Genomic DNA, 27025 nt, shown 5'->3' with positions numbered 1-27025 from the left:
TCTTGAATACCATAACCGTGTTGACAGCTACAACAGCGATTCAGTTTATGGTGACTCTTGCTTGCCTGCATGCTCTCTGTAACAAATGAATTGAGTCAAAACAGGAGAAAACTACAAATGAACAATTTCAAACCTGATTTCTTTATTAAAAGTAGTCAGTTTAATAGATCAAAGATAGAAGATGACATTCTCGTGACATTTTGTCTCTGAGACGGGCCTGCAGATCTCAGCCTGCTGTAATCTGTAACTGTAATCCCTGTCAGATCTGCAGAATGCTTATAAGAATAACTTTCAAGGCTTATAGTCACTTGTGTTTTGAAGATAAAATTCTTAAATGTTTGGAAAGTCTTTCCTAATTTGGCTCTGCACACAAATACAAGGAAGTTGCTCATGAGTATAGCTGACATTTTCATTATTGTTATTGTACATAATTTGGTTTTGATTAGCCTGTAAAAAGTTTTCAAATGTCTTGTTTTGTCCGAACAACTGTCCAAAACTAAAGATAATCAATTTACAGTTATACGAAATGGTGGAAAACAGCAAATCCACACTTTTGAGTCGATTGTCAGAATTGTTGCAGGTTCATTTTTTGTTGATTGACTAATTGATTAATTATTGCAGCTCTACTTGTGAGGTGAATATCTCTCTTTCATTGTTCAGTGGTTGAGTTTTGAGATTTCTACGTTTTCTATTACATCAAAATAAATCCAAGTTTAAACACAAAGCGATCACACAATAAAAGATATTAAGTGTATTGGTAAGAAATAAAGGAGCACAGTAAAGCACATGAAAACAGACTGAGAGCCCTTTTCAAATATATGTGAATATTTCACAAATATAAAGGTAGGTGAACTCCCATAGTTTTCTTCTTCAGCCAATGTTTTTGTTGACTTTGATCACTTTGGTTTCCTCATACATGCTCACTCACTTTATATTCAAAAGACTTAAATATTCATATTCTCATTTATTCTTTTATTCATTCATATGAAGGAGCCTGTACGCTCCTTGGACAGCTCCTCTCCCACTTAGTCTTGGATTGAATCCTGATGAGGATATTAATATGAAGGGCATGTAATGAGTAAACAGCTATGATATTGGCCAAAAAAAGGTCCTCAGAAATGAATATTTCCGGCTGTATCGTCTGCAAAGTGTTCAACATGTTCTGACAGGGTCTCTAATATTTTGTCATCCTCATTTAAGTGTGTGCAAAATATTTAAAACACCTTACATTGTGATGCATTTCCTGTATTTTCTTAACTGTCCAAAGCTCTAACAAAGGCGTTAAAAATAAAATATAAAATACATTTCTGAGGAAATGTTTGCTCTTTGTGCAACATTACTACATCTGCAGCTAATGAAGCAATTCAGGAAATTCACTGAAATCTATCTAGTTTTTTTTTTTTTTTTTAGTTTTAGTGAAATTCACGTAGAAGTTGGTGTCGGGAAACAACAGCGGATTAATACTAAAAGACAAATAAACCTCATCCTCTTACGGTCCAACCACCAACATCCAGATGGAAGAGGCTCTGATCAAAAAGTTGACATGCTCATCTGAGTATTTCAGGACTTGCTCTGCCTTCTTGGTGGCGGTTGTTGGGTAAAGATAGAACTTAAACATTATTTATTGAGTGTGAAGGCTCATTGCTGACATTGGAAATGGTAGTTTGAATATATTCATCAGTAAGTATCAGGTCTCTATCAAGGAAATTAAAGGTGATTATTGGTTTAGTGCATTATGACGCAGAAATGTATGTGGCTTTTTTTCCCCCATACTAACATTGTTATTATGGAAGACAAGAACTGAATCATAATTAAACTTCTGAAACCAAACCTGCGCCCTTGTGTTCACTACTGTGCTGCTGTCCATGGTGCTGAACTGATGGGCAGCACTGCCAACTGAGTACACACACACACACACACACACACACACACACACACACACACACACACACAGGGAGGCGGGATTATCCTGCAGTTAGTGCCATACAGAGTTGAGCTACAGCAAACGTTTCCACATGAGAGATGCTGAGTTGCTGTTTTCTCACAACAACTTTTAGTTTTATGGAGGATTTTGGCTTTTCCCACTTTTCGCCCCTCGGCCCTGTTTTTCCTCTCTGATTCTTTCATTGTTCTTCTGACTGAACTGCAACATCCCGCGATCCTCCTCTGCGCCCGTGACATGGAACCAGCCCAGCTCAGTGAACCAAGTCTCACGCATGAAGCTTAGTGCGGGTGACCCGTCCCGAAACCTGCGCAGTTATTCAGCTATGCGAGTTTAACGCAGGTCGCAGAAGATGTGCACGAAAGCAGAGTTTCCTTCCGCCGACTGGATCCACACAAAGATAAGACACCGGGGGGAAGTTTTTAACAGTTTCTAAATCCCGCTGGAGGACTCCTCGTTGTGGAGGAGGAGGAGGAGGAGGAGGCCGACATGAGGCTGTGTAACCGGGGTGTGATGATGCTGCTGACCACGGCGGGGGCTTTCTGCGCCTTCAGCCTCATGACCATCGCCGTGGGCACGGACTACTGGCTGTACTCCCGCGGGATGTGCCGCTCCAAGAACCTGAGCGACAACGAGACCGTCCACAAGAACGAGGAGGTCCTGACCCACTCCGGTCTGTGGAGGACCTGCTGCACTGAGGGTAGGAAGTAAATCTGTGCTGTCACTACTGACTTTATTAAGAGGATTATACATCAAAGATGAAAATGTGAGTGCAAAATGAATGGGTTAGAGTAGGCTGCTTCATATTAGTTCCTATAAGTACAGTAAGCCTGTTACTTCCATGTACAGCATGTCTGTATATTGGCTAATAAATGTTATATAGATGGAAAATATAGTCGTAGCCTACACTACACTGATATTATTACAGCTTATAATTGTTATTTTTCATTATGAAACGTCCCCTGTATTTCTATCATCACAGCCAAGTTCAGGGTCTTATAGAACAGGCTAAATAATAATATTGGTAAATGTTATTTATAGCACCCAGTGGTGGAGGAAGTATTCAGATCCTTTACTTAAGGGGTTTGTTCCACAATATTTGAGGTTAAACAGAACTTAACTAGCCTTTATTACCAAAAGTGGTCATTTAAAAATACAGTGTCTTTATTTTTATGTCTCTATTTGCAATGAAAAACTGTTTTGTTGAGCACGGCAAGTCTTCAGAGACTCTCAGATGGATTTATGGTTCAATTTTTAGATTCATGAAGATGCATCTTGGGGAGGGAGGGAGAGGAGTTTTAGTCTTGGACATGTGATGGATGGAATTGACATTTTCAATTATTTATTGCTTTTTAATAGCACCCCCCTTTCTCTCACCCTACATCCTCTGTTTGCTTTGCATTGCTAATTTTCTGAATGAATTGAACATGCTCAGCTCTCTTATTTCTCCCTCACACACTTCACTTTCATCCCACTGTTCCTCTCAGCCCCTCCCTCTGCTGCTGCCCCCACTATCTCCAAAATGGTTTAATGGAGAGGTAACAAAGCATGCAGAGGACGTCAATCCTTCAACAATGCTGTGTGTTTGTGTGTGTCTGTATCAGTCTGCTAGATGTTTTTAATCAGTGCAGAATGACAACCATACAATAAATAGTGACATGACAGGAATAACAAAGACAGAAACAAAATAGAAATACATGAGGACACAAAGAACAACAGGCTGACGTGTGGTCGTGTGCACTTATTGAACGCAGCACAGTAACAGACATTTATAATGGGATACTATTAGTATCTTCCAGCTGCTGTACAGCTTGGTTATTTTCATGTCAAGCTACAACAAAATTGTCCTCCAGTGAAACAGTTTGAATAAAGACTAATGGCACTAAGCTGGCAGACAAACACGCTGCATAATACAAGCGCTCAGAAGATATCTATTCTTGGTTTGAGTGAGGAGACAGATGCAAAACAACCCGGTAATCATTTGAATAAATGCTTTCTCAGTGGTGCGTTTTTCTCTCCCTGACCTGTTCACCGTGGCCGAGTTGTAGCCGAGTGAATGAGTTTTGTTTTGGTAACCATGGCGACCGAGTCACATCATCAATACTGGTCAATCAGAGCAGCGCATAGGGACACATTTATCGATATATTCCTCTATGTGTGTGTGTGTGTGTGCAAATGTTGAAAGGCACTGCTGGGCCAAAGGTTACTGAGAGCAGCTGATATTTTGAATCATCTCAGGTTAAAAGGTTAGGTCAGTTATAATATGTCAGGTTTACTTTGCAGGTTATGAAGGTGATCGTCTGTCTGTTTGAAATCATTTTAGTGTCTCTACAATACCTTAATTTCTCTACGAATGTGATAATTCACAGACACAATGAGGGGAGCCGTCAAATGCAGAGAAGTGAGAGAATTTAATGCACTGAATATGTACACAAACACAGGCACTCGATGACATGAAGAACACGCTCGTAATGGCAGCCACTGCGTTTCACTTTTCTGCATTTGACGGCTTCCCTCCTTTTGTCTGTGAATTATCACATTTGTAGAGAAATGAAGGCGTTGTAGAGACACTAAAATGATCCAAAAACTGTATTTGGCAACATAATCATGTTAGCGTCATGTGAATGTAACTCTGGTCTTGGAAACTCTCGAAAATGTAGTTCACTGCTGCTGGAAGTCAGCTGGTAAACCAGGCCAGGCCCATGTTTTTTGACATAATAATCTTTTAATACAATAATTTGATTTGAGGTCCCTTGAGTCTGCTCTTTGAAACTGAAATATGAGGAGCTGGCAGAGCTTTAAATGCCTAAGTTGAGTTTAAAATATTAAACATGCCTTGTTTCTACTAACTTATTCACTCAGCCCTTGTTTGTTTGGTCATTTAATTGTATTTTCCCCAAGACAAAACAGAGGGGTCCTAAGATGATTTAAGGGATGGGAGAGGAAAAATAGATATTTTGGTTAGAAAAAATGATGTTATTTTAACAACATTTGTCTAATTTTTGCATTTTTCTTGCAATATTCCTTGAAATATTGAACAGTTTGATTACCTCAGGCCTCTTTCAAACAAGCTGGGAAGGCAAATCAGTAAAACTGCTCAAAACTCAAAAACCACAATATTGTTTCATTTTGAGCCAAAAAGGTTTGGATGCACTGACTTAAATCAGCCCGGCCAGTGTTTCTATTACATGTCCAGAATGAACACAAGAGGTCAAAGGACACAGCAGCTCAGTAGAAGAGCTCAGACAGACAAATATTACCCCCAACCGTATGATTTCTCTGGGCTTTAGTCTGATAACTTCATATTCTGGATATCAAATATCATATTCCAAAAGTATTTTCTGTTTAGCTTGGAGCTGAACTGTTTAAAAGCAGACAAAAGAAATCAATACAATACAGCCCATCAGATGGTAAACATCACATTTAGCATTATGCAAGTCACTGTTAGAGGGAGCATGCAAAGTGTACTGGGTCAAAAACACTGTGACTTCTATAAATCATAAAGTCAGTATGTCATATTATGAAATGATACAGAGCAGATTGACGCAGAGCCACAGCTGTTATCAAATGGATGCACTGTAATGTATTTACTTTACTTTTCTTTTTTTTTTCTGCAGGGACATTTCGGGGCGTTTGCAAAGACATTGATCACTTTGCTGAAGATGCAGACTATGAGCAGGATGCTGCAGAGTATTTACTACGTGGGTAACAAATGTGCACATATAACTGTGAGATCAATAATGGAAGTCATTAGAATAGTCAAATGTTATATACTGTATACCCCATTCTCCTCTCCCCTCCTCCTCTCCTCAGGAGCAGTACGAGCCTCCAGCCTCTTCCCCATCCTCAGCGTGGGGTTGTTATTTCTCGGAGGTGTGTGTGTAGCCGCCAGCGAGTTCTACAAGTCACGCTACAACGTCATCCTCAGCGCGGGTATACTCTTTGTCTCTGCAGGTCAGAAACACACAAATCTAATGTGCATGCATCCAAACTACAGTATTTATCACGCATCTGACCCTCTCCATCCCTCTGCACTCCTCCAGGTCTCAGTAACATCATTGGCATCATTGTGTACATATCAGCCAACTCAGGTGACCCCAGCCAGAGCGACAACAAGAAGAGCTACTCCTACGGCTGGTCTTTTTACTTTGGAGCTCTGTCCTTCGTGCTGGCTGAGATGGTGGGCGTCCTGGCAGTGCACGTGTTCATAGAAAAGCACAGACAGCTGCGCACAAAAGGCCGGCCCTCCCTCATGAAGCCGCCCATCTCCCGCAGCTCATCTTACTACCGTAACCGCTACTACCAGAACCGCAGCCGCCGGTACAGCTACAGGAGCAACCACAGCACAGGGGACTCATTTCGAGCATCCTTTGTGCGAGACCGTGAGCCGTCACTCTCCGCTGAATCCAAAGTCAACGCCATGGCAGGTTTGCCAACGCCAGTGACAGTGGGCTCAGAGTTCATGCTCTACACTTTAGCCTCGCCTCTCAAAGATGGTAAGGTTGACATGGCTGTGGATGATTTAACTACTGCAGCTGCTCACAACAACTCAGAGATGCTGCCTGGAAACTGTGCTGCCAACAGAAGGACCACGCCTGTCTGAGAGGAGAGGAGCTGGGGGAGGGAGGTGTACAGGAACTAAAACACAAGAGGAACATTAAATGAGAGGAAGTCTGGAACAGGGCTGCATCGGCCAATATGCCGGTTATTCTTTCCATTCAGTCAATGAAATGTCAAAAAAAGTGATAAATCACAATTACAGTTTCCCAGAGCCCAACGTGACATCTCTGACCAACAATCCAAAACACAAAGATATTCAATTTATGATGATATAAAACAAAGAAATTAAGCAAAACCTCGTGTTTGAGAGGCTTAAAAAATGTAAAAAAAATAAATCAATTAGAGAAATCAATTCTCAGAGAAGTTGCAGGTCATTTTTCTGTCAATCTAATTGATTAATCGTTACAGCTCTTGACTGAAGCGATCTGTATCTTTGATTTACTGTTGAGCTCTAAGAAAAAGAGATGAAGTAAACAAGAACACAATTTTGAGATCTAATATTTTTGTGCTCTTTGTACGTCATTCTGCTTTGCTATTGTAGTAGCTATATCTACAGTATATCTGTAGTGTGTGTGTGTGTGTGTGTGTGTGTGTGAATGAGCGTGTTTAGTAAAAGGAATGTGTGTATGAGACAGACCGGCGTGCAGAGAGAGACAGAAAGGAGGAGCTGTCCATGAAAATAAGAAACTATCACATAGAAATACAAGACACACACACACAGACATACATCTGGGCGTGACATAACTAACTATGTCCTGTTGCTGGCCTCCTTTTTGTGGACCTATGCTCAAAATCGAAACCCCATTAAATGCATTAGAGCTCTCTCTATCTGTCTCTCACTGTGTCTGTTTGTTTGTATTGCGTAAGCATGTGAGCATAAGTGTAACAAAAGGTTCTGCCCTTATGGTTTTGTCACCAAGTCTCTGTTTACATCAAATAAAGCTTATAAATGAACACAAAATGTGCTTTGGAGAGAAAAAAAATTGGTTCAAGGTGTCGATTTTGTGCTGCTCTGGGCAGATCTCAGGTGTCTGAGTGTGTGTAGGAGAAAGTGAGAGAGAATATTCAAAAATCTGTCCTTGCAGATGTGGGCACAGAAGCAAATGTGCAAGCCAAGTACAAACAAATAAGCAAAGGCACAAACAATTTATCAAAAGTGACCCCCCTCTGTGCTGGAAAATATTACGGCCTGCATGTGTGTGTGAACATGCATGAGTAAGATGTGTTAGGGATGATGATGATGACGACAGTATAAACAGCTTCACAGACCTACAACAGCAGGCAGGCTGAGAAACCTCATGCGTTGCCAGGCAGCGGCATCGTTCAGGCAAACATTCATGGCAGTTGTGATGAACGTGTGAACAGTACCATCACATACCGTTCACACAAGATACAGTTTTTATCAACTGTACAAACCACGTCAGATATTTGTCCACAAGAGGAGGACAGATGTAATGACTATGAATTCAACTCCTTGCACTTTACTCATTGGCACTGTTTCAGAACTATACGTCACAAAATCCTGGCAGCGGTGGGATTCGAACCCACGCCTCCGAAGAGACTGGAGCCTTAATCCAGCGCCTTAGACCGCTCGGCCACGCTACCACATGAATGGGTAGCATACAGTTGTTCTAATTGGTTTATATTGAGTGCCTCTTGAGGTTGGAAATGTGGAAAGTTGTTCAGGCTGTAAAACCAAAACCAAAATGTGAGCTAAAACGCTTCGTAGAAGCGTTTTAAAAATTGCACAAACTATATCTCTTTCAAGTACACTTTTTTAAATGGGTCCACATTTAGTTTCTCCTCCACAGTGTCTAAGATATCATTTATTGAGTAGAGTTTTGTTGATTCTCTTACATGTATGAATTCAACTCCTTGAACTTCAGTTATTGGCTTTATTTCAGAACTATACATCACAAAACCTTGGCAGCGGTGGGATTTGAACCCACGCCTCCGAAGAGACTGGAGCCTTAATCCAGCGCCTTAGACCGCTCGGCCACGCTACCTGAAAATTAAAGGAATGGGCAATTTGCTTTATTTTCTACTGAGTATTAAATAGATTTGAAATAGTAGGGTACAGTAGTAATATTGAAGAGAAATAAAAGGCAGAAACCTGTATGAGGTCATGTAGGGATTGTACTCTATTTGTGACATAGTAGTGGACACTTAGCATGCTATTATGGAAGCCAGTTCCTGCCAAAAAAGAAAAATGTTTGGAATGATGGAACTACTAATCTTATTGACTGAGTTATTAGAGACAACATCAACTTTGACTGAAAGCAGCATTCATTGATGTTTTTTTCTTTTTTGCCATTTGAGGGTCGAGCACATTTATTATCTATCACCTTAAACAGGTTATACGGTGGACATGTGAGCAAACAATCTATATGCAATATATTTACACACATACTGACAAAGGTAATTCCTATACTCACTTTTTTTCTAGCTCTGGTTTGGTCTCCACCAACCTCTGAGGGAGATATCTCCTCTCTTTAGCAGCTGCACGCTTCACTATTGTGTTTATTAGCTAGTCAATAGTCTGACTCTCCGGATGTACGCTGTTGGGAAAAGCCTGCCATTCTTTGTGGGTTTGTCCCTATAGACGGCTCTCACATTGCACATAGTCATTTGATCCATTGTAAAAATTTTAATTGTGATTAGTGCATTTTTGACAGCATTTCATAATTGTAATATTCTGTAGCCTAATGTCCACACAATACATTAAAGCATCATCTTACACTATAAACGTCATGTGAAATGTGCAAAGTACCTTAACTTCAAGCAGATTTTTTTTAAACGGGTGCACATTTACTTTCTTTTCCACAATGTGCACAATAGGAGGCCACTATAGAGTTGAAAGGTTTCTTCTTGTTTGTTTGCAGTATCAAAGTTTTTAACTTCAGCTATTCATGACAAATCAGATCTCAGGTGTCTGAGTGTGTGTAGGAGAAAGTGAGAGAGAATATTCAAAAGTCTGTCCTTGCAGATGTGGGCACAGAAGCAAATGTGCAAGCCAAGTACAAACAAATAAGCAAAGGTACAAACAATTTATCAAAAGTGACACCCCTCTGTGCTGGAAAATATTACGGCCTGCATGTGTGTGTGAACATGCATGAGTAAGCTGTGTTAGGGATGATGATGATGACGACAATATAAACAGTTTCACAGACCTACAACAGCAGGCAGGCTGAGAAACCTGATGCGTTGCCAGGCAGCGGCATCGTTCAGGCAAACATTCATGGCAGTTGTGATGAACGTGTGCACAGTACCATCACATACCGTTCACACAAGATACAGTTTTTATCACCACGTCAGATATTTGTCTACAGGAGGAGGACAGATGTAATGACTATGAATTCAACTCCTGGCACTTCACTCATTGGCATTATTTCAGAACTATACATCACAAAATCCTGGCAGCGGTGGGATTTGAACCCACGCCTCCGAAGAGACTGGAGCCTTAATCCAGCGCCTTAGACCGCTCGGCCACGCTACCTTAAAACGACACAAAACTAGAATATCAGAAAACCAAGATAGTTCACACCTAATTTGAAACCCTTGCGTTCGAGCCAACACAAAGGCTAAACATGATCACGCAAGCAACACCTCTCACATTACAAATAGTAATTAGACGGGTTATTTATTATTAAAATAGACGGTAAGCGCAATTTGATCATGTCACATGTTTTTGGCTTAGTATCTCAAACGTTTTACTTACCATGGGTATTTTTATCAACTTTAACTGCCAAACGTTTCATCTGTTTTTTTTCTTGCCCTGGCGGAAGTTGGCTTCCACATTGAAATAGACCGACGATAAACCTCTTGCCTTCGTGTTTAGTCTTTGAAAGAACCCTGGATACATCCGGTTCCGTACGGCGCCATTTTGATGAAACAGCGAGGAGAGAGGCTGCTTGGATCACCGAAATGGATTTTATGGATTTAAATTGAAGATTAACCTGGATACACAACTTTCAACGTTTCATGGTGGAAAATAACCGTGCACTGAAGAGGAATCTATGCGTCCTGACTGCGTAACTGGTGGATTTTGTTAGATTGTTCGACAGCTAACTTGGGCAACATTGTTAGCATAGCACCGTTAACCATTAGCTTTTGTTAGGCAAGTGTTTTCATACTGTGTTGAGTGGCGAGGTAACGTTAGCTAATCTCGAGGTGTAGCATGTTAGCCTTGGCATTAGCTAATTTAACATTTATACGGTAGATTACGATTTCAAAATAATATTTTTCAAGGTCTAACAGCGAGAACGTAAAGCTTGTGGACTCGTTGCGGAAGCTTTCACGCAGTTTTGTGGACTTTTTGTGGAGCTCGGTAGTGTTTGTCTTGACTTGTAAATTAAGAACTGTAACAAAAAGGCAAAACATTACCCACAACGACTGTTGCTCGGGAGTCCCCAGGCCCGCTGCTAGCCACACTAGCGGCTTGCCGCGCGGGCGGTCCGGGCTTTCCATCAAGGACAATTCACGACGGACTTGGCCTCATTTACATCCATGTGATAGATTTGTGCTGCACGGACTCTGGATTTGGTGGCATCCTGTTGTGTTTTATCGGACTCTAAAGAACTGACGAGGCACACGGCGCCGCTCAATGGCGCTCTGGCCTCACACCTCGATTATTTTTCTTTGGCAATAACAAGGACTGTCGTCATCTGCGACCTGAACCCTTCCCAATTTTAGTCCTTTCTTTGTCCACAGTGTTTTCAGCGAATATAAAGAAAGTTTACCTATTAAAGTCACCAGATTTAGCCTCCTGTGTTCAGTGTTGACGCTGTTTTATTTTGTTATCATACCAGGCCTGTGTTTTTTTTTCTTGTGCTTGATTGACTTAAGTGCTTAGACCTGTAAAAATGTCGTGTGTTCATTATAAGTTTTCTTCCAAACTGGACTACAACACAGTCACTTTCGATGGGCTGCATATCACCCTCAGTGAGCTTAAAAGGCAGATTATGGGCCGAGAGCGCCTCAAGGCCACAGACTGCGACCTGCAGATCACCAATGCGCAGACGCGAGAAGGTACGTTATCAGCTGACACACGTGACACAACAAATGGGTGACAAACATGTCATCCGTTATTTTAGGGAGTAACGGTAGATGATAGGCGTTCAGATTTGTCTCTCAACAGTAGGTTTGGTGAAAAAATGTGTCAAACAGTGGGTTTAGGCTTGGTTATTAAATATTTATTTGCTTACAAGTATATATTGTAATGAACCACTTTAGGCCTGGAAATAAGGTCTATTTTCACGATAATCAGATTCAAATGAATACATCAATTGTCTTCTCAATCAATGATGTGGTTTTCAATAAGTCAGATATTAGCGGAAGATGCCCATTGCAATTTCCCGGAGCCCAAGATGGCATCTTCAGATTGTGCGATTAATTTCGTTAAATCCTATTTTTACCGCTTTAGTCGAAATTGTGAGATGATACAAGCCACAGTAAACCACAGTTGACCCAAGTTCCATAAATGCTATTTATTCTACTTAACAAATTTAGGTAATGCTGCTAAGGTGTCATCATGTTTTATGTTTTCTAATAATTTGTCTCTTGTTTTGTAGAATACACAGATGACGAAGCCCACATCCCGAAACACTCATCCGTGATCGTCCGCCGCACTCCGATTGGGGGAGTAAAACCTGCTGGCAGGACGTTCATTGTGTATGTATACTTGTAATAATATTTCTAATAAGTTGAAGTTATGAATAGGTTTACACTACATTTCTTGTAGTGTGGTATAGACCAGAAGTCTCTCTATAAACAATTATAGTTGAAAACTTGATCCTTTTTAGTCAGTCATAAGTTGACTGTCGAGTTATGTCAATTACTGATGTTTTTTTCTGTCCTCTTGCAGAGATCGTTCTGACACAGCTGTGGTGGGATCTTCTAGACCCGTATGTAAAACAAACCCAAAATCAACACTCTCTCCTCCTCCTCTCACCTCTCTCCCTCTCCCCCTCTTTCTGGCTTTAGTCACCTTTCTTGAGAACATTCTGTCAACAATGATTGAGTTGTGTGTACCCTCTGTTCACTGTGTGTTGGCTACATTTGTGTTGAGATCTCAACCTCTATGTTATTTGATGTCTTTTTGGGAGGGTTTCTTGGAGTCACCACAGTTAAAGTAGTTTGTTGTTTCTCTCTAAAAACCCCAGGTTTCTGTTTTGGAACGAGCAGATTAAAGTTTTAAATTGTGGCTTAATGAGATGAGAAACAACAGACTAGCCACCATTGTTTTTGAATTCTCTGAACTGACCAATTGTTGAACTGTTGCCACTTTCCGATTGATTGAGAAACCATTTAAACTGTTAATGACTGTATTTCATAATGAAATGGTTTTGTAGCCTGCTTCAGGCCAGGCAAATGTATTTTAAAGGGGTTTGTAAAAGGAAAATATGGTATATTTGTATTTATAACTCATTGTCATTTTATTTTCTGTGAAAATATTTTATTTATGTGGTTTGAAGAACCCAATGAAGTAAAGTGTGGCTGGGATTTATTGTAATTAACTTTGATTACAATTACAATACTAAAGTTGTGTGAGTGGAAGAGACTCGCCAGTGATTTACCCTGCTAAACTTTAACATACTCAAATCTGTTGTTCAGTAACATTTTCCAATGTCGATTGTTTTGTCCTGTACAATTTCATCATGAAGATGTTCTATTCTGCATTGAGTATTGGACTGCACATAAGCCTTAAACCTTAAAGGCTCACAGAAATCATCCTGATGAGTTTAATGCTTTGAATTAATTCAGATTCTTAAGTGTCTGTGTACAAAGAAGCAGGAACTAGTTCAAAGTGTATTATTACAACTGTGGTTTGGGGGATCAGTAAGCAAGAAGCTAGTTTTGGTAAGTGAGATGCTGTGACTTGGCCACTGACGTATAATGTTGTGACATGATCACAAAGTACGATGACACATTATCAGTAAAGTAAATATCTTGTCAATCACTGGAGGCATTCCATGGTTGCTGCAGTGAGAAGTATACTGGTGTAGTGTGTCCTGTAAGCTGTAAGCTGCAGAACCTGTCAATAAAGTTGTTCAGTGGTTCAGTGTCAGAACCGCTTGCACCAGATCCCTGTGTGTTCCCTCCACAGCATTCTGCAATACCCAGTCTCTCCTTTGAGCCCTGCATATCATGGACAACCCACCCTTTACTTAAAGACAAAAATTACAAGAATTAGGCAGAGTAGCCTTTTTGTTTGTTGTTGTAAAATATGACCTTTTTTGTCCGTGCATGAGACTTAATTCTCATGGTTCGTTGTCTCCTGACCTGCATTACAGAGGCATCCCCCCACCTGCTTTCACCCTTCACTCTGTAGTGATGTAGGGCTGATTTAGGGAACAATTTGAAGGAACACTTGACAACTCGTGTTGGTTTCTTTTTTACTTCATCAGGCACTTTTTTATAATGTACATCTCTACATTTGTGTCCTGTCAGCCCTACATATTTGACACCTGTGTCAGTGTTTGCTTTTTTTATTGAAACCGCTTGCCACCGCTCCTTGCTTGCTCATTCGTTTTCAGAAAGCAGTCTTAAACTGGTTTTGATGAGTTCTTTACAGTTATGACAACCTCTTTTGACAAGCTGGTGCAAATACCTAAATCACTGCGGCCTGGTGAAGGGAAACTGCATACTAAAATTAAATGTCAAGTATTCCTTTCAGAAAATCGCCCTCTCCCTCCCGTAGCAGGAGAAGCTTTAGGATCTCTACAGAGGGATGTGTCAGTAGTGTACATTTTGAATGTGCTGATGAAGCCCAAATAGCCAGGAAGGTGCTTAAGCAGATGCTCTTTACCGTAGTTAGAACTTATAGGCTCAGAATATAAGTAGGCTGTTAGAGTAAAGGTTTGCTTTGCTTCTTAAATGTTAATGCAACTTAATTTCTATGTAGTTTAGCAGTGTTGAAGTTCTCTAGGATTTCTGTACAGTTGCAATGTTTTTTTTTTTTTATCATTTTAATGTCACCTGGAAAGGGAATAGACATTACTACCTTCAGCACAGGAACATTTTTAAAAAGTAAAATACTTAATGGACACAACTGCTTTCTTTTAAAAGTCATCTTTTTTGTAGATTACACTTCAATGTCTGGATAATTTCTTAATTTATTCTCCAAACAAGTTAGATCTCTCCCACAGATCCGAAAGACGCAACCCTAGATGAGGCTTTCACAATGTTATTTTCATAGGATTCAAAGGATCATGACACAATACTGTCAGTAGAGGGATTAACATCGCGCACAGACTGAGTAAACCGTGTCTTGATTTAAATGCTCACTCTTGTATACCTGCATTATTTCATGCACTTCGAATACTCGAACAAAGGCTTTAATGTTGGTGTGAAGACTTAGATCTACCCTCTAAGGGACACAGATGTGGTGGGGAACTATCTGGGCTCTTATCTTCCACTGTATGTCTCTTAGATAACATGTTAACACCTTTAATATGTACTCTGATTTTCCTGCAGACTGATTCTTCTCCATCTTTGTCCCTCGCCCAACTTGCCAAGGTACTGTTTCTGAGCATGCTAGCTGTACTTTTAGAAAATATTTTTTAAGTTGAACAGATAATGTGCTTTTTTCTTGTGGGCTTGATGTCCTTTTATCTTTTTTTCCCCTCTCTCCATTTTGTCGTTTAGACTGCTAACCTGGTTGACGCAAATGCATCAGAGGAGGACAAGATTAAAGCCATGATGTCTCAGTCCAATCATGAATACGACCCAATATAGTTAGTAAACTCACACTTTCTGTTCTTTCACTTGATTAAAGTCAGATTTTTGTTTTGTGTTTAAAGCTCATGAATCAGTGTACTGAACATCATCATTCACTAGCAGTATATAGTTTTAAAAATATAATTGAACTTGTCTCTATAGTTACTCCAAGAAGGCTGTTGGACCCCCACCTGCTCATTATACCTGCTTTCGTTGTGGAAAGACTGGTCACTACATTCGACAATGCCCCATGCTGATGGTAATTATTATGCATCATTTGATCCTCATTATCTGTGGTGTTGATTTACATTGCAGTGTAACTTGTAAGAAAGTAATGATTTTGGATGATTATTTTGTTTTTAACCTTTTTAGGTCCAGGATAAGAGTGTGGAGGGTCCCAAGCAAGTAAGGATTAGTAAGGGCATTCCTCAGAGCTTCATGGTGAAAGCAGAGCCAGGCACCAAAGGAGCCATGTTAACCAGCACTGGAGAATACGCTATACCTGCTATAGATGCGTACGTGTCAAGGACACTCACAAATACACACTGTTTAGCACTTTAAGTAGTGTCATAACCATAACCCATTTTGTATCTTTGTCTATAAATACATGTGGTTGCTCTCTTTTTGCTTGCAATATAGTCCTCAAAGTAAGAAAAAATAAATCTCTGTTAATACAGGGAGGCGTATGCACAAGGGAAGAAGGAGCGCCCTCCGTTTGTTCCACACGACCAGTCATCATCTGAGGACGATACGGACCCAATTCCTGATGAACTCTTGTGTCCGATCTGCAATGACCTGATGACTGATGCTGTAGTTATACCCTGCTGTGGAAACAGTTACTGCGATGATTGTGAGTTCTTACTCGTAATATGCATTAGTAATAAAAATCTGAATTTGCACAGGTCTAAAAGAAAAGTAATACAAACACACAAAAAGTAGAAAGTCAAAAAGTGCCGTTAGGTGTTCATTTTACACAAATGTTCAACAGTTGTTCAGGGAAAACTCCACTGTGGAAATGGCAGAAATACCCATTTATCCAACAGAGGTCTCTCTAAAGCACTGCAGCCCCAGGGCATGCTGCATTTTGAGTAGTTGTTGAATTTCTCATTTTTGATGGTTGGCAATTCTCTTGCTATTATGTTCCACAGTGTATTGGAATGATTTCACGCTCAATCTCTGGGATTGTCGAAAGTTGTTCTTGAAAAAGTAGAAAATTATGCTTTAAAATATATGTAGATGAGGAGTTTGAGAAGTTATTTTCATTAAAAAAATGTACATTATTATTATCATCATCAGAGTGTAAAGACTTGAGTTTGTTTGAAATTCAAATTAATGTGAGCTTTTGTCTAATTAAGCATTGTTTGTTTTCAGGTATCAGAACTGCCTTGTTGGACTCAGAGGAGCACATTTGCTTCACATGCAAACAGTCAGATGTTTCACCTGATAATCTCATTGCCAACAAGTTTCTTCGACAGGTAACCCATTCAGATGCATGCATTTTATGTGTTGTACTGTTTGATTCAGTTTACTTGAACTCAAAGCAAAAAAAGAAAAAGAAAAAAGCACATCTTTTTATAATTATGTGTCATCTGTTTTCCTTCATGCAGGCTGTGAACAACTTTAAGAATGAGACAGGATACACCAAACATGTGCGCAAGCAGGTCCAAAATGCAGCCCCGCCCCCACCGCGCCCTCAGTTGGTTCGGCCTCTGCACTCAAGACAGCAGGACCCACTGCTAGCCAATGTCGCTCACCCTTCTTCGACAAGCGTACCCTCCCCCGCCCCTCAACCACAGGTCCCGCCCCCTGCACCTGCACCTGCTTCTGCTTCTGCTTCTGCTTCTGCTTCTGCTCCTACTTCTGCTCCTACCCCACCTCATGCTGCTGCTGTTGAAGGACAAGATGCTTCACCAGCTCCTGCACCTGTTGCTGACCACCATTCTCCGCTGCACTCCAGCAGTCAGGGTGAACCACCCCCACCAGGGTAAGTTTAGTCTAACATACAGTCTATACACCTACATGAAACCGCATACAGAAGAAGTGACGCTTGAAAAGCCATTTTTACTAGTCATAATGTGTCTTTTTTTATGTTTTAGTGAGACAGATCCAGAACCTACTGGGACTCCGGACCCATCAGGAGCCTCAGAAAGTAGATCACAGGTGAGTCCAGTTTGATCACATGAATGAAGGCGTACTATTTGATATCCATCTCGTTGACTTTTAAAAGTAGTTGCCGCAACAAGAGGTTCAATATACTCCAAGACTAGTTAATGGTTAAGCCATTGGACTTATTTAGAAAGGCTGCAAACCTTACATTAAGACATTGCTCATTATCTGTCCTCCCTCTGTTGCTGAAATGCAGATGTGCACTGAACATGAGAAACTGTAACTTCTCTTGGAGGTAACTATGTTTTTCTCACTGATTTCTCCCACAGAGCTACCATTTAAGGGTTGTTGGCCACCCGCCACCTCCAAGGCCGCCTTATCCATCAGGTAAGAGGTTTAATTTTGGCAATTTAAGGAGATTAAGTGAACTTGAAGGAACATTCAGCAACTAACGAACTGTCTCTCTGCTCTATTAGGTCACCAGTCACGGCCCCACCACTCTCACAGAGGGGGAGGCAGACCGTGGGAGAGGTAATAACTAAAGTCTATGGGACTATCTGATCTATGAAAAGTTTGTATTGCAATATGTGAGTCTCACAATGGTTTGTGTCCCTCTCTTGTACCAGGTCTTACAGAGGTAGAGGAGACCACCTTGCCACTCACCTCCAGACAGGTCCACCTCTTGCACCTGTTCCTCCAGTGTTCCCAGCTCCATCCCTGTACCCGCCCCCACCACAGCCCTACCCCCCTCCGTACACCTCTGGCACTGGCCTTATTCCTCCTCCTGCCATCGGTTACCAGCCCCAGCCTGTTTATGCCCCTGGTCCACCAGTGCTCAACCCTCCTTGGGTTGCCCCTGGTACCCAGCCCCCTCTTGTCCCTCTTCCACCCTCCCTCTCTCAGCCCCCCCTCTCTAAGGAAGATTTCTACAGACAGCGGCACCACCGACAAGACAAGTAAGTCTTTTCTTTTTCTTCTTAGGTCTTCAAACAGCTACTGATTGCTTATGTGGAATTTACACAGAAAGAATATTACTCATCATCATTCAGGGTTGGGATTATAAATTCATTAAGATAAAACTATTGAAGTTTTTACTCTTGGGTAGTTTTGAAAGTTTCAGTGTTTTTGTCTTTGTATCCACAGAGTTACATCCAAACTGGATGAATTTACTAAAGACTTCCACAAAGAGCTAATGAAGTACAGAAATGCACCAAAGAGACGAAGACCGTCTTATTCCAGGTAACTTCATTAAGAGGGCATATCAAAATTGGTTTTAGTACTTACATTAATTACATATGCATAATCCTTAAAGCCATTTGTTAAATCATTCTCCCCTTCTTTCCGTCTGCTCTTCTCAACTATTTTGTTTTCTAGGTCTCGGTCATACAGTCGCTCTCCATTCAGCCGTTCTTATTCTCGCTCAAGATCAAGATCTAGATCCAGATCAAGATCCAGGTCTTACTCTTATTCCCCCAGTCGATCCCGATCCCGTTCACGCTCCCAAGGCCGATCTTATCCCCGCTCCCCTTATTCTAGACGCAATGGGCGCAGTTATGGACGCTCACGGACAAGGTCCCGTTCTCGTTCAAGGTCTTTTGGTTATCGGCGCTCTGGCTCACCACGGTCTCCTCCCCCCTACCGGGCAGGAGGCTGGGAGGGAGCAGAAGGAGCAGGACCCTACAGGTCTAGGTCACGGTCTCGCTCCCCTGGTGGCTACCGGAGCCGTAGCCCTGGTGGACGAAAGCCACCGCCTCGGGAGCTCCCCCCTTATGAACTGAAAGGTCCAAGTCCTGGAGGCCATGAGCGCTGGGAAAGAGAAAGGTATCGACAGTGGGAGAAGGAGTACGCCGACTGGTACAACAGGTACTACAAAAACTATGATGGCCAACATCCCTCAGTGCATCACAGAGGTCGTGGCAGCAGAGACAGGGAGAGAGACGGGAGGGACAGAATGTCCCCATTATCTAGAGATTACTCCCCCCAGGGGAGAGGAAGAAGGGGGAGAGAAGAGAGAGGTGGTCCACCTCACCATCCTCCATCCTCTTCCTCATCAGGTACTAAGTCTAGCACTAAAGTCCTGAAGACAAAGAAAGTAAAAAAGAAGAAGACGGGTGAGGAACCAGAGCCATCACACCAGTCAGTGGACAGAGGTGACGCTACTCCTGTCAGAGACGAACCAATGGACGAAATCCCTTCACTCATTAAAACGCCTCCCACCTCCTCAAAGCCCCCAGTTGGCACTGCAACCACTAAATCTCCAGCCTCTAAAAGCACTGCTGCGCCTGTTAAACCCTCAACCAAGTCAACGTCAAAGACTCAATCCGATAAGACTAAGAAAGACAAGGGTCAAAAGGTAAAAGCTAAAGTTAAGACAGAGAGTGTGACGGTAAAGAGTGACAAGGTGAAGAAAAAGACAGAAGTAGTGGTGACCAGAAAGAGAGACTCCTCATCCTCCTCCTCCTCTGCCACTAAACCGTTAAAGACCATTAAAACCAAACCCGAAGATGCCCCCAACTCAACTACCCCTAAAAAGGATAAGGGTAAAAGCTCTGCAGTGAGGCCTGCCCTGCTTAAGACCCCTCCACTGTCCTCCCAGAACTTGCCTCCACATCATTCCTCTCTTCATGATGGCCCCCGACTGGGCCACGACATCCGGGGGAGAAGAGATCTTCCACCGAGCGGTGGTCTCCTTCCCATCCCCCATCAACACGGGCTCCCACTCTTCCACCGACCTCCCTCTCCAGTGGACAGTCGGAGAAGGGTAGGAGAGGAGGGCCGCTCTTTACTCGGACCTCCTGGAAAGCTGAGGAGAATAGACGGGCTAGGGGGTGGAGGTGACGTCCTCTCTCACTCACACATGTCTCATCAGCCCCCCCCCCACAGGCTCCCACCCTCATCAGACAGACCTGCTCTCCTTCCACTTCCAGGAAGCCGTGAGATGGGCCGGGGAGACTCTGATCGAGGATCCATCAGACCTCTAATGGACCTTCAGGTGAGTCTATTGCTTGTGCCGTCCTCGCAAACACAGTCTTTACAGATGTGTTCATCAAATCAATGACAATTTTTCATCATTTGCAATTCTGTATTTAAAAAAAAAAAAAATCAGATCCACAGTTTTATTGTGTTGAACTTCACATCATCACTTAGGCTGCCGCTAATGATTATTTTCGTTAGAGCTGAAACAATTAGGTCAGTTAGGTGAATTTTGATAATCAAGTCCTTTTTTTAAAAGTTGAATGCCTACATTCACTGGTTCCAGCTTCTCAAGTGAGAGTATTTGCAGTTTTTCTGATGCTCGTACAAAACAAGCTGTTTTGAATATGCCAAATCTGGCTTCACAAAATTCTGATGGGCTTTTTTCATTTCTGACGATGTATATACCAATGGATTAATCAAGAAAATGATCTGCAAATTAATTCATAATGAAAATAATCCTTAGTAACAGTGTTGAAAATGAATAAATTAGATATAAAGGGAAACTGGTAAAAAAGAAATACCAGTCACAATTTCCCTCAGTGCAAGGTGACTTTCAAATGGCTTTTATTCTCCAGTCCATTACCCAAAGATTTTCAAATTTCAATCCTATAAAAGCAGCAAACCCTCACATTTGAGAAGCTGGAACCAGAGAATGTTTGGCGTTTTTATTTAATAATTACCTTAAAATATGAATCGATTGTAAAATATGTTGATTAATCGATTTATTTCAGAACTTGCCATGAAAATCTCTGATTAACTACAGTAATTTTTTGTATGTTCTTTTGTCCATGTTCAGGTGAAGCCACTGACCCAGAAGAGGATCAAGTTGAACAGAGATTTGGGGAGAAAAGGCAGCACTGAGACAGCCGCCTCAGACAGAGCGCCATCTGATCCTGAGAAGACAACCTCAGACCGATCAGCTGCTGCTGACACCTTTGAAGGAGACCGACCCAGCAGTACAGCAGAAGGTGCTGGAAGAAAGGAGCAGTCAGCATCTGCTGAGAGGGGAGTCTCCAGAGAGAGACCAGGAAGTGCTGGAGAGAGGCTGCAGGGCTCAGACAGAGAACAGAGCAGAAGCTCGGGACTGGACAGAGAGCGAGACAGAGCTTCTGGATCAGACCGAGACAGAGGCATGGCGTCTGACAGAGAGAGGGACAGGGTCTCGGGGTCAGGCTCACAGAAGGTAGCACTTACAGTGGAGAGAGACGCTGAAGGAGAGAGGTCATTGAGGACCGAAAGAAAGAACAGCAGTGGTGGAAGTGCAGGAGGGAGGTCTGTCTCTCTGGATAAAATGACCATCGGAGAGAAATCATCTGTTACAAGGAGAGTGACAGACCATCAGGAGAAACCAAGCGTATCCTCTAAGGAAAGAGGGGAGGGGTCCGAAAGATCTACTAAATCTGACAGGTGTGTTACAGTTGTTTCCCTGCTGCTTGTCAAACCACCATCCATATCCATGATTGAAAGAAAGCCTGGTATAGTGGTTATATATAGTGGTTCTGTAAACACAGTTGTTAATATGTGTAATTATGTTCTCATTTCCCAGGAGTGTGTCTAAGGACAGAACAGAGAGGAGCGTCCCCTCAGGAGAGAAACCAGCTGCTTCTCACAGAGAAGGTAATTTGAATCTCTGTATGTGTGAAGAGAACGATAACTTTGGATTTGTCTTGTGCCATAAAAGCGTCGATTAAATGCTTGTTTCCTTTCCTCCACCCTCTTCCAGCAGTGAAAGATGTTGAGGAGTCTGTTGCGAAGAGAAAACCCAGGATCAGCCGAAAGGCCCTGACGAGCCACACCACTAGGTGAGTCTGTTGTGCCTCTTATTTACCTTTTGATTTTGAAATCAAAAGATTTTATATCGCGTAATTACTTTTATGTTTTGTTTATTGTCATTTTTTGCATCGTGATCCAGTGGATAAATCCCTTGTAAACCAAATTTCATAGAGGATAATAATACATTTATGAGTGGTGTTACTTGGAAATACAGTAGCTTTGGGTCCAAGTTTACTGCGGTGAAATTGCCTATGGGTGGTTATTAAGGATGGGTAAAATCATTACTTTTTTGGTACCAACCAAAATGTGTCCGTAGCACTGAGTATTGAAACTATTCAGTGCCAAAAACTCATTGAAAGTCTAGTCTGAATCATAATCTTGTTTTGATCAAATAGTTCCAGATTTATCTTATCATTTTACCATCTTTATATAATTTAGGCAAAGTTCATGTATGGCTGCTAATGCTTAGACTAAATTTAAAGGAATAGTTCAACACTTAGTATTTTGGGGAGTTCTAGTCTTAGTGTGTCTGTCTTCGCATGTAACGAGCATATAAGTACATTTCCCAACATGTTAAATTTCAGAAAGGAGGTTTCTTTTGTTAAATGAAGAAAAAAGAGCTGAAACAATCAATTGATTGACAGAAGATATTCGAGGGAAAGAAGAATGCGAATAAGAAAGATGTGGTTCTGCTGCATCAATTTTTGTCATTTTCTTTTGAACTCTATCGTGAATCCAACGGTGTTCAAGGAGTGCAATGCTAAATTGGTGCATTACTCTTTTAAACGTGTGTTTTTTCCTCAACGCTAGGTCAACTCAAGAAACAAAGCGGGACTCAGACAAAGACCAGAAGAGTGCGACCTCCAAACCTGCAGAACAGCCCCCATGTAGCCCTGCGCACAGCCGTAGCCGCAGCCCGAGTGTCAGCCCACCTCCCAGCCCAGCCAGGGAGCAGCCGCTTATTCAGCCTCCTCCTCGCTCCAAATGGGAGAGAGAAGATGACGAAGAAGGTCAGGAAAACGGCGTTACTGCACCCAAGGAACCCTCACCGGTGCCACAGAGGAGCCGAGGCAGAGAGGTGCAGACCGAAGCACCTAAACCTGTCAGGAGCGAATCTCGGGATGTCACAAGGGAGGACAGGAGAGGGGTAGTGAGAGAAGAGAAGAAAGTGAGGGCACTAAGGGAAGAGGGTAAAGGTGGCAGGGTGGCACAGGCAAATTCTGACAAACCAAAAACAAAAATTGTGAGAGAGGAGGGCAGAGGAGTAAGAGAAGATGGTAGAGCTGCAGCAAGAGAGGAGGGGAGAGGAGGAGGAGGAAGAGAAGAGGGGCGAGGAGGAACAGGGAAGGAGGAGAGAGCAGCAGAAGGCAGAGGTGGAGGAGGAAGAGAGGAGAGTCGTGGCCCAGAGCCCAGGAGACAGCGTTTGTGTTCCGACCTGGGTCGTGAGACAGACGAGGCGGCCTTTGTGCCCGACTACAGCGAAGGCGAAGGCTCTGAGCCGGAGAGAGGGAGGAGCGGAAGCCCCAGCCCGTCCCTCAGCCAACCCTCCCAGAGCCCCACCCCGAGCAACCACAGCGGCTCGGGAACCACCACGGCAGACAAGAAGAAGAAGAAACACAAGAAACATAAAAAACACAAAAAGCACAAGAAGCACAGCATCCAGGAGAAAGAAGGAGAGCAGAAGGAGCACAAGCACAAACACAAGAAAAAGAAACACAAAAAGAACAAGGACAAACATGTGGAGGAAGAGGAGGAGGAAGAGGAGGAGGAGGAGAAGCTGGAGAAGCTGGAGAAAGCAGAGGAAGGGGCTCCATGCTAACAGGCGCCAAGCTAAGACTGCTGGCCAAAATCTGTAACCTTCTTTGTTAATAAGGAGATAATGATGTATCTAGAAATACCGGCTAACACTGGCTTGCTGCTCCATGTGATGCTCGCAGGGAATGGACGAAATAGGACTTTGGGTCAAGAAAAAGAGTGATGTTGTGATGCACTATTGTGATCAACCCATTGTCAACCAGAAAGGACTTGATGATAATAACTGATCTCAGAGCAGTCAATCTAAATGATAGAAATAACAAACACTGTACTCAGGGATGTGATTGCTTCTTTGTAGAGGAGGAATTGCTGCTCCTCTGCTCCCGATTCATTTGTAAATAGAGATTAACTGTTGCTTCACATAATATTTTTTCCTCAGTTTGTTTTGCTCACATCCCTGTGTGCTGTTCAATGCTTAAAGTCTGAATAACCTTCATTGCATTGAGGGCCATTGTAAGCTCTTTTTGAAGGACTGTACTCTTGGTTTAGCACATTTTAGCACATTTATTACAAATCGTGTATATTTTCTGTTACTGCTAACCATTTTCAACGTTTATCTCATTTTTAGGCAGCCATTGGTTTAAGTTAATTTTTTCCCTGAGTTAATGTAAATTGAAAATACAATACGTTCTCTGTTATATCACCTATCTAAGCAAGGTTTCCTACCAAATGTAACCATGAATTAAATCCACTATCTAACTGGGGGATTATGACATTCTTTGGAAATGGTCAGCAGTACAGTATTTGTGATTGATGTGCTAAAACTTGCAAAATCAGCAGTGTGGTCCTTTAAGTTAAAACAAACCTTTATGCATCCGTGCTACACTGGATTGTATAAATCTAGGATGTGTTTATTAATGGCAAATCAGTCTGCATGTTTTTGTTCCAAAGGTGCAGTAGCCGTCTATCACGTTGTCTGAGTGAGTGAATGTGTGTGTGATGGTGTGAAAGTGAAATGTGACAGAATTGGGACAAATTGGAGGATTAGTGTTCTTACAAATGAGTTGTTCCTCTTTTCTTTTTTTTTAATTAAAATGTTTTGACCTCATGAAACTGTCCCAAGTTGTATTTTGTTAACATTTGAACTAGAAGTTGTGTCATGACACAAATGAAGGTTATATACTGTGTTGTACCAAATTGACAAAGAAAATAAACATTAGGACTTTAAAGTACAATCTAAGTATTCCTCTTTTCATCAGGGACATGGAGACCAGAATGTACCAGTGATTAAAAGAAGGCTTTATATTTAGCCTCCTCTAGCCTTCTAAATGGAGTTGCAGTAAAAACGATCTTATTATAAGCAACTTAAACGTTAAATATTACATGCACATAATAATGGTTGCAACAGTCCAACATAATATAGTGGAATTATTCTTTACCACAGTGTATCAAACGGTTTAATTACACAATATAAATGGCAACAGTAGTTAAAGTAAACCATGCTTCAATTTCTACAGTAACTAAGGGTACAATAGTGTTACTAGGGAAGAAAACATGCTCATATACAGGCATGTTAGTGATAAAAAAAAAAATTTCATCTGAGGACAGTTGGCTGCTCTTTGTGTGTATATTTCTTCTGTACATTGCACCTTTTCTGTTTTCTTAAAATTGGAATACTCGTGAGACCTGAATTTAATTAGTTGAGCTCTCAATTGTGTGTAATCATACATTACTTTACCACCATCTAGCAATGTGTAAACACAGGTGCATTGCTCTAATTGAAATGTACTATTTATATATTTGGGTTAATTAAAAAGTCAAACATTTAGTAGGATAGTTACTATAAAGGACAGACAGACAGTTAGATATCAACTTCAAATTACCATTATATAAAGAAACCCATTTCAGTTACAGTTACAAAAACTATGCTGGAGCTGATACAAAAATAAAAATGCATCCAAGTATGATAGATAATAGATCCCTCAATAGATATAATAGATGCCAATGTGTTAATTTCTTTGTTGTATTAACTGGCTTTGATGTGAATGATGGTTCTACATGCGACATAATGACTAGACCTTTTTAAATGTTTAATCATGTGCTACTGTTGATGTTTGTTTACAAGAAGCCCAAAATACGAGTGGGACAAATATATAAACAACACATATAGGTGATAATAGAACAAAGATGTACTGCAGCACATGGAGTATCAGATATATTTGGAAATAACTGGATTTTTCAGAGAGGATTGAGTGTGTCCTCGAAAGCTCTTTCTCAGACACAATGGTGAGTTTCAGGGTCTTTGGCAGCTCATCCTTTTACAAACATGAATAATTAAAGTAAAACGTCCCAGAAGGAAACAAGTGCAGTGTGATGGACTGAACACTGTGTGGCACTGTAAGCCCTGCAACTTTTAACATGGGAGGGAAACAGATTAACAATAAGAAATCTTCTCCTATATTCCTCAGCTCCAAAATACAACCGCACATGTCACTACCTCTTTCTCTCTGTCTCTCTCCCAGAGCACACAGCAATAAGCTTCATTGTGTTTGTGTTTGTGTGTCTGTGTGTGCATGTTGTAAGTGTGTGTACTAAAGGTGGAGAGATGGCGTGACCGGTGGATCACAGATAAAACAGGCTGAAGGCAGGAGATGGGTTCACAGACGGGTTGAGGGAACACTGAGAAATGAGAGAGCAGCAGATGTATTTGTCTCAAACAGCAGTACATAAAAGCACATTCTCAGCTTAGTCCATGCATTGTATGTGTGTGTGTGTGCGTGTGTGTGTGTACATATATTTAAGGTCATCCTTAATGGACTCAGAGATCAGTGAGACCATTAGAGGAGATTAATATATTGTTTTAACCCATGACCAGATTATTGTCACAACTCATTATTCCTCTAGTCCACCGTCCTGCAAGGTTCACTCTGCATGTGTGTGTCTGCGTGGCCACACATGTGTGCGCATGTGTGCACCTGTTATCTGCCTGTGTATTTGTGTGTCTACTTGTGTTTTGTCTTACAAGCATGACATCATTTCCTGTCATCAAGGCCAAAGGTTGCTAAGCAACTTCACTTCTGCCGATTGTCAGAAAAGATGCTTCTCCACTGACTGGTTCACAACCTAACTCTCCCTTATCCTCTGTCATAAATGTAGCGTCTGGGGAAGATGCTGGCTATGTGTGCATGATTGCCC

The 27025-nt window shown here is 41.7% G+C and overlaps 2 protein-coding genes and 3 non-coding genes across 5 annotated transcripts; 2 read left to right on the top strand and 3 right to left on the bottom strand.

Moving 5' to 3' along the window:
* The first annotated feature begins 2431 nt into the window (after positions 1–2431).
* On the top strand, positions 2432–6545 carry cacng3a (calcium channel, voltage-dependent, gamma subunit 3a). The gene is made up of 4 exons (XM_070921123.1): positions 2432–2642; positions 5560–5643; positions 5756–5896; positions 5986–6545. Exons 1-4 carry the CDS (start codon positions 2432–2434, stop codon positions 6543–6545), a joined length of 996 nt encoding a protein of 331 aa, XP_070777224.1.
* Positions 6546–8025: 1480 nt separating this feature from the next.
* trnal-aag (transfer RNA leucine (anticodon AAG)) lies at positions 8026–8107 on the bottom strand. Its single transcript has one exon. It is a non-coding gene; the product is annotated as a tRNA-Leu (tRNA).
* A 319-nt stretch (positions 8108–8426) lies between these two features.
* trnal-aag (transfer RNA leucine (anticodon AAG)) lies at positions 8427–8508 on the bottom strand. Its single transcript has one exon. It is a non-coding gene; the product is annotated as a tRNA-Leu (tRNA).
* Positions 8509–9916: 1408 nt separating this feature from the next.
* On the bottom strand, positions 9917–9998 carry trnal-aag (transfer RNA leucine (anticodon AAG)). Its single transcript has one exon. It is a non-coding gene; the product is annotated as a tRNA-Leu (tRNA).
* Positions 9999–10408: 410 nt separating this feature from the next.
* LOC139293898 (E3 ubiquitin-protein ligase RBBP6-like) lies at positions 10409–25065 on the top strand. Its single transcript, XM_070915567.1, has 20 exons — positions 10409–11530; positions 12073–12172; positions 12366–12405; positions 14978–15019; positions 15149–15237; positions 15383–15479; positions 15593–15735; positions 15898–16070; positions 16592–16695; positions 16828–17204; positions 17317–17380; positions 17656–17713; positions 17803–17857; positions 17953–18282; positions 18470–18565; positions 18701–20318; positions 21099–21709; positions 21849–21919; positions 22026–22104; positions 22886–25065. Exons 1-20 carry the CDS (start codon positions 11365–11367, stop codon positions 23892–23894), a joined length of 5322 nt encoding a protein of 1773 aa, XP_070771668.1. The 5' UTR covers positions 10409–11364; the 3' UTR covers positions 23895–25065.
* The last annotated feature ends 1960 nt before the right edge of the window (positions 25066–27025 follow it).

The sequence above is a fragment of the Enoplosus armatus genome, chromosome 2 (assembly GCF_043641665.1).
Source record: "Enoplosus armatus isolate fEnoArm2 chromosome 2, fEnoArm2.hap1, whole genome shotgun sequence".
NCBI classification, from domain to species: Eukaryota; Metazoa; Chordata; class Actinopteri; order Centrarchiformes; family Enoplosidae; genus Enoplosus; species Enoplosus armatus.
The sequence above is the reverse complement of the archived record's forward strand: the minus strand, read 5'-3'. Positions and strand labels throughout refer to the sequence as shown.

Coding starts and splice junctions, on each gene's coding strand:
- cacng3a (XM_070921123.1), top strand. CDS start 2,432: ATGAGGCTGTGTAACCGGGGTGTGATGATGCTGCTGACCACGGCGGGG. Junction 2,643..5,559: donor GAGGACCTGCTGCACTGAGG/GTAGGAAGTAAA, acceptor TTTTTTCTGCAG/GGACATTTCGGGGCGTTTGC. Junction 5,897..5,985: donor TATACTCTTTGTCTCTGCAG/GTCAGAAACACA, acceptor GCACTCCTCCAG/GTCTCAGTAACATCATTGGC.
- LOC139293898 (XM_070915567.1), top strand. CDS start 11,365: ATGTCGTGTGTTCATTATAAGTTTTCTTCCAAACTGGACTACAACACA. Junction 12,406..14,977: donor TGGTGGGATCTTCTAGACCC/GTATGTAAAACA, acceptor ATTTTCCTGCAG/ACTGATTCTTCTCCATCTTT. Junction 18,566..18,700: donor CGAAGACCGTCTTATTCCAG/GTAACTTCATTA, acceptor TTTGTTTTCTAG/GTCTCGGTCATACAGTCGCT.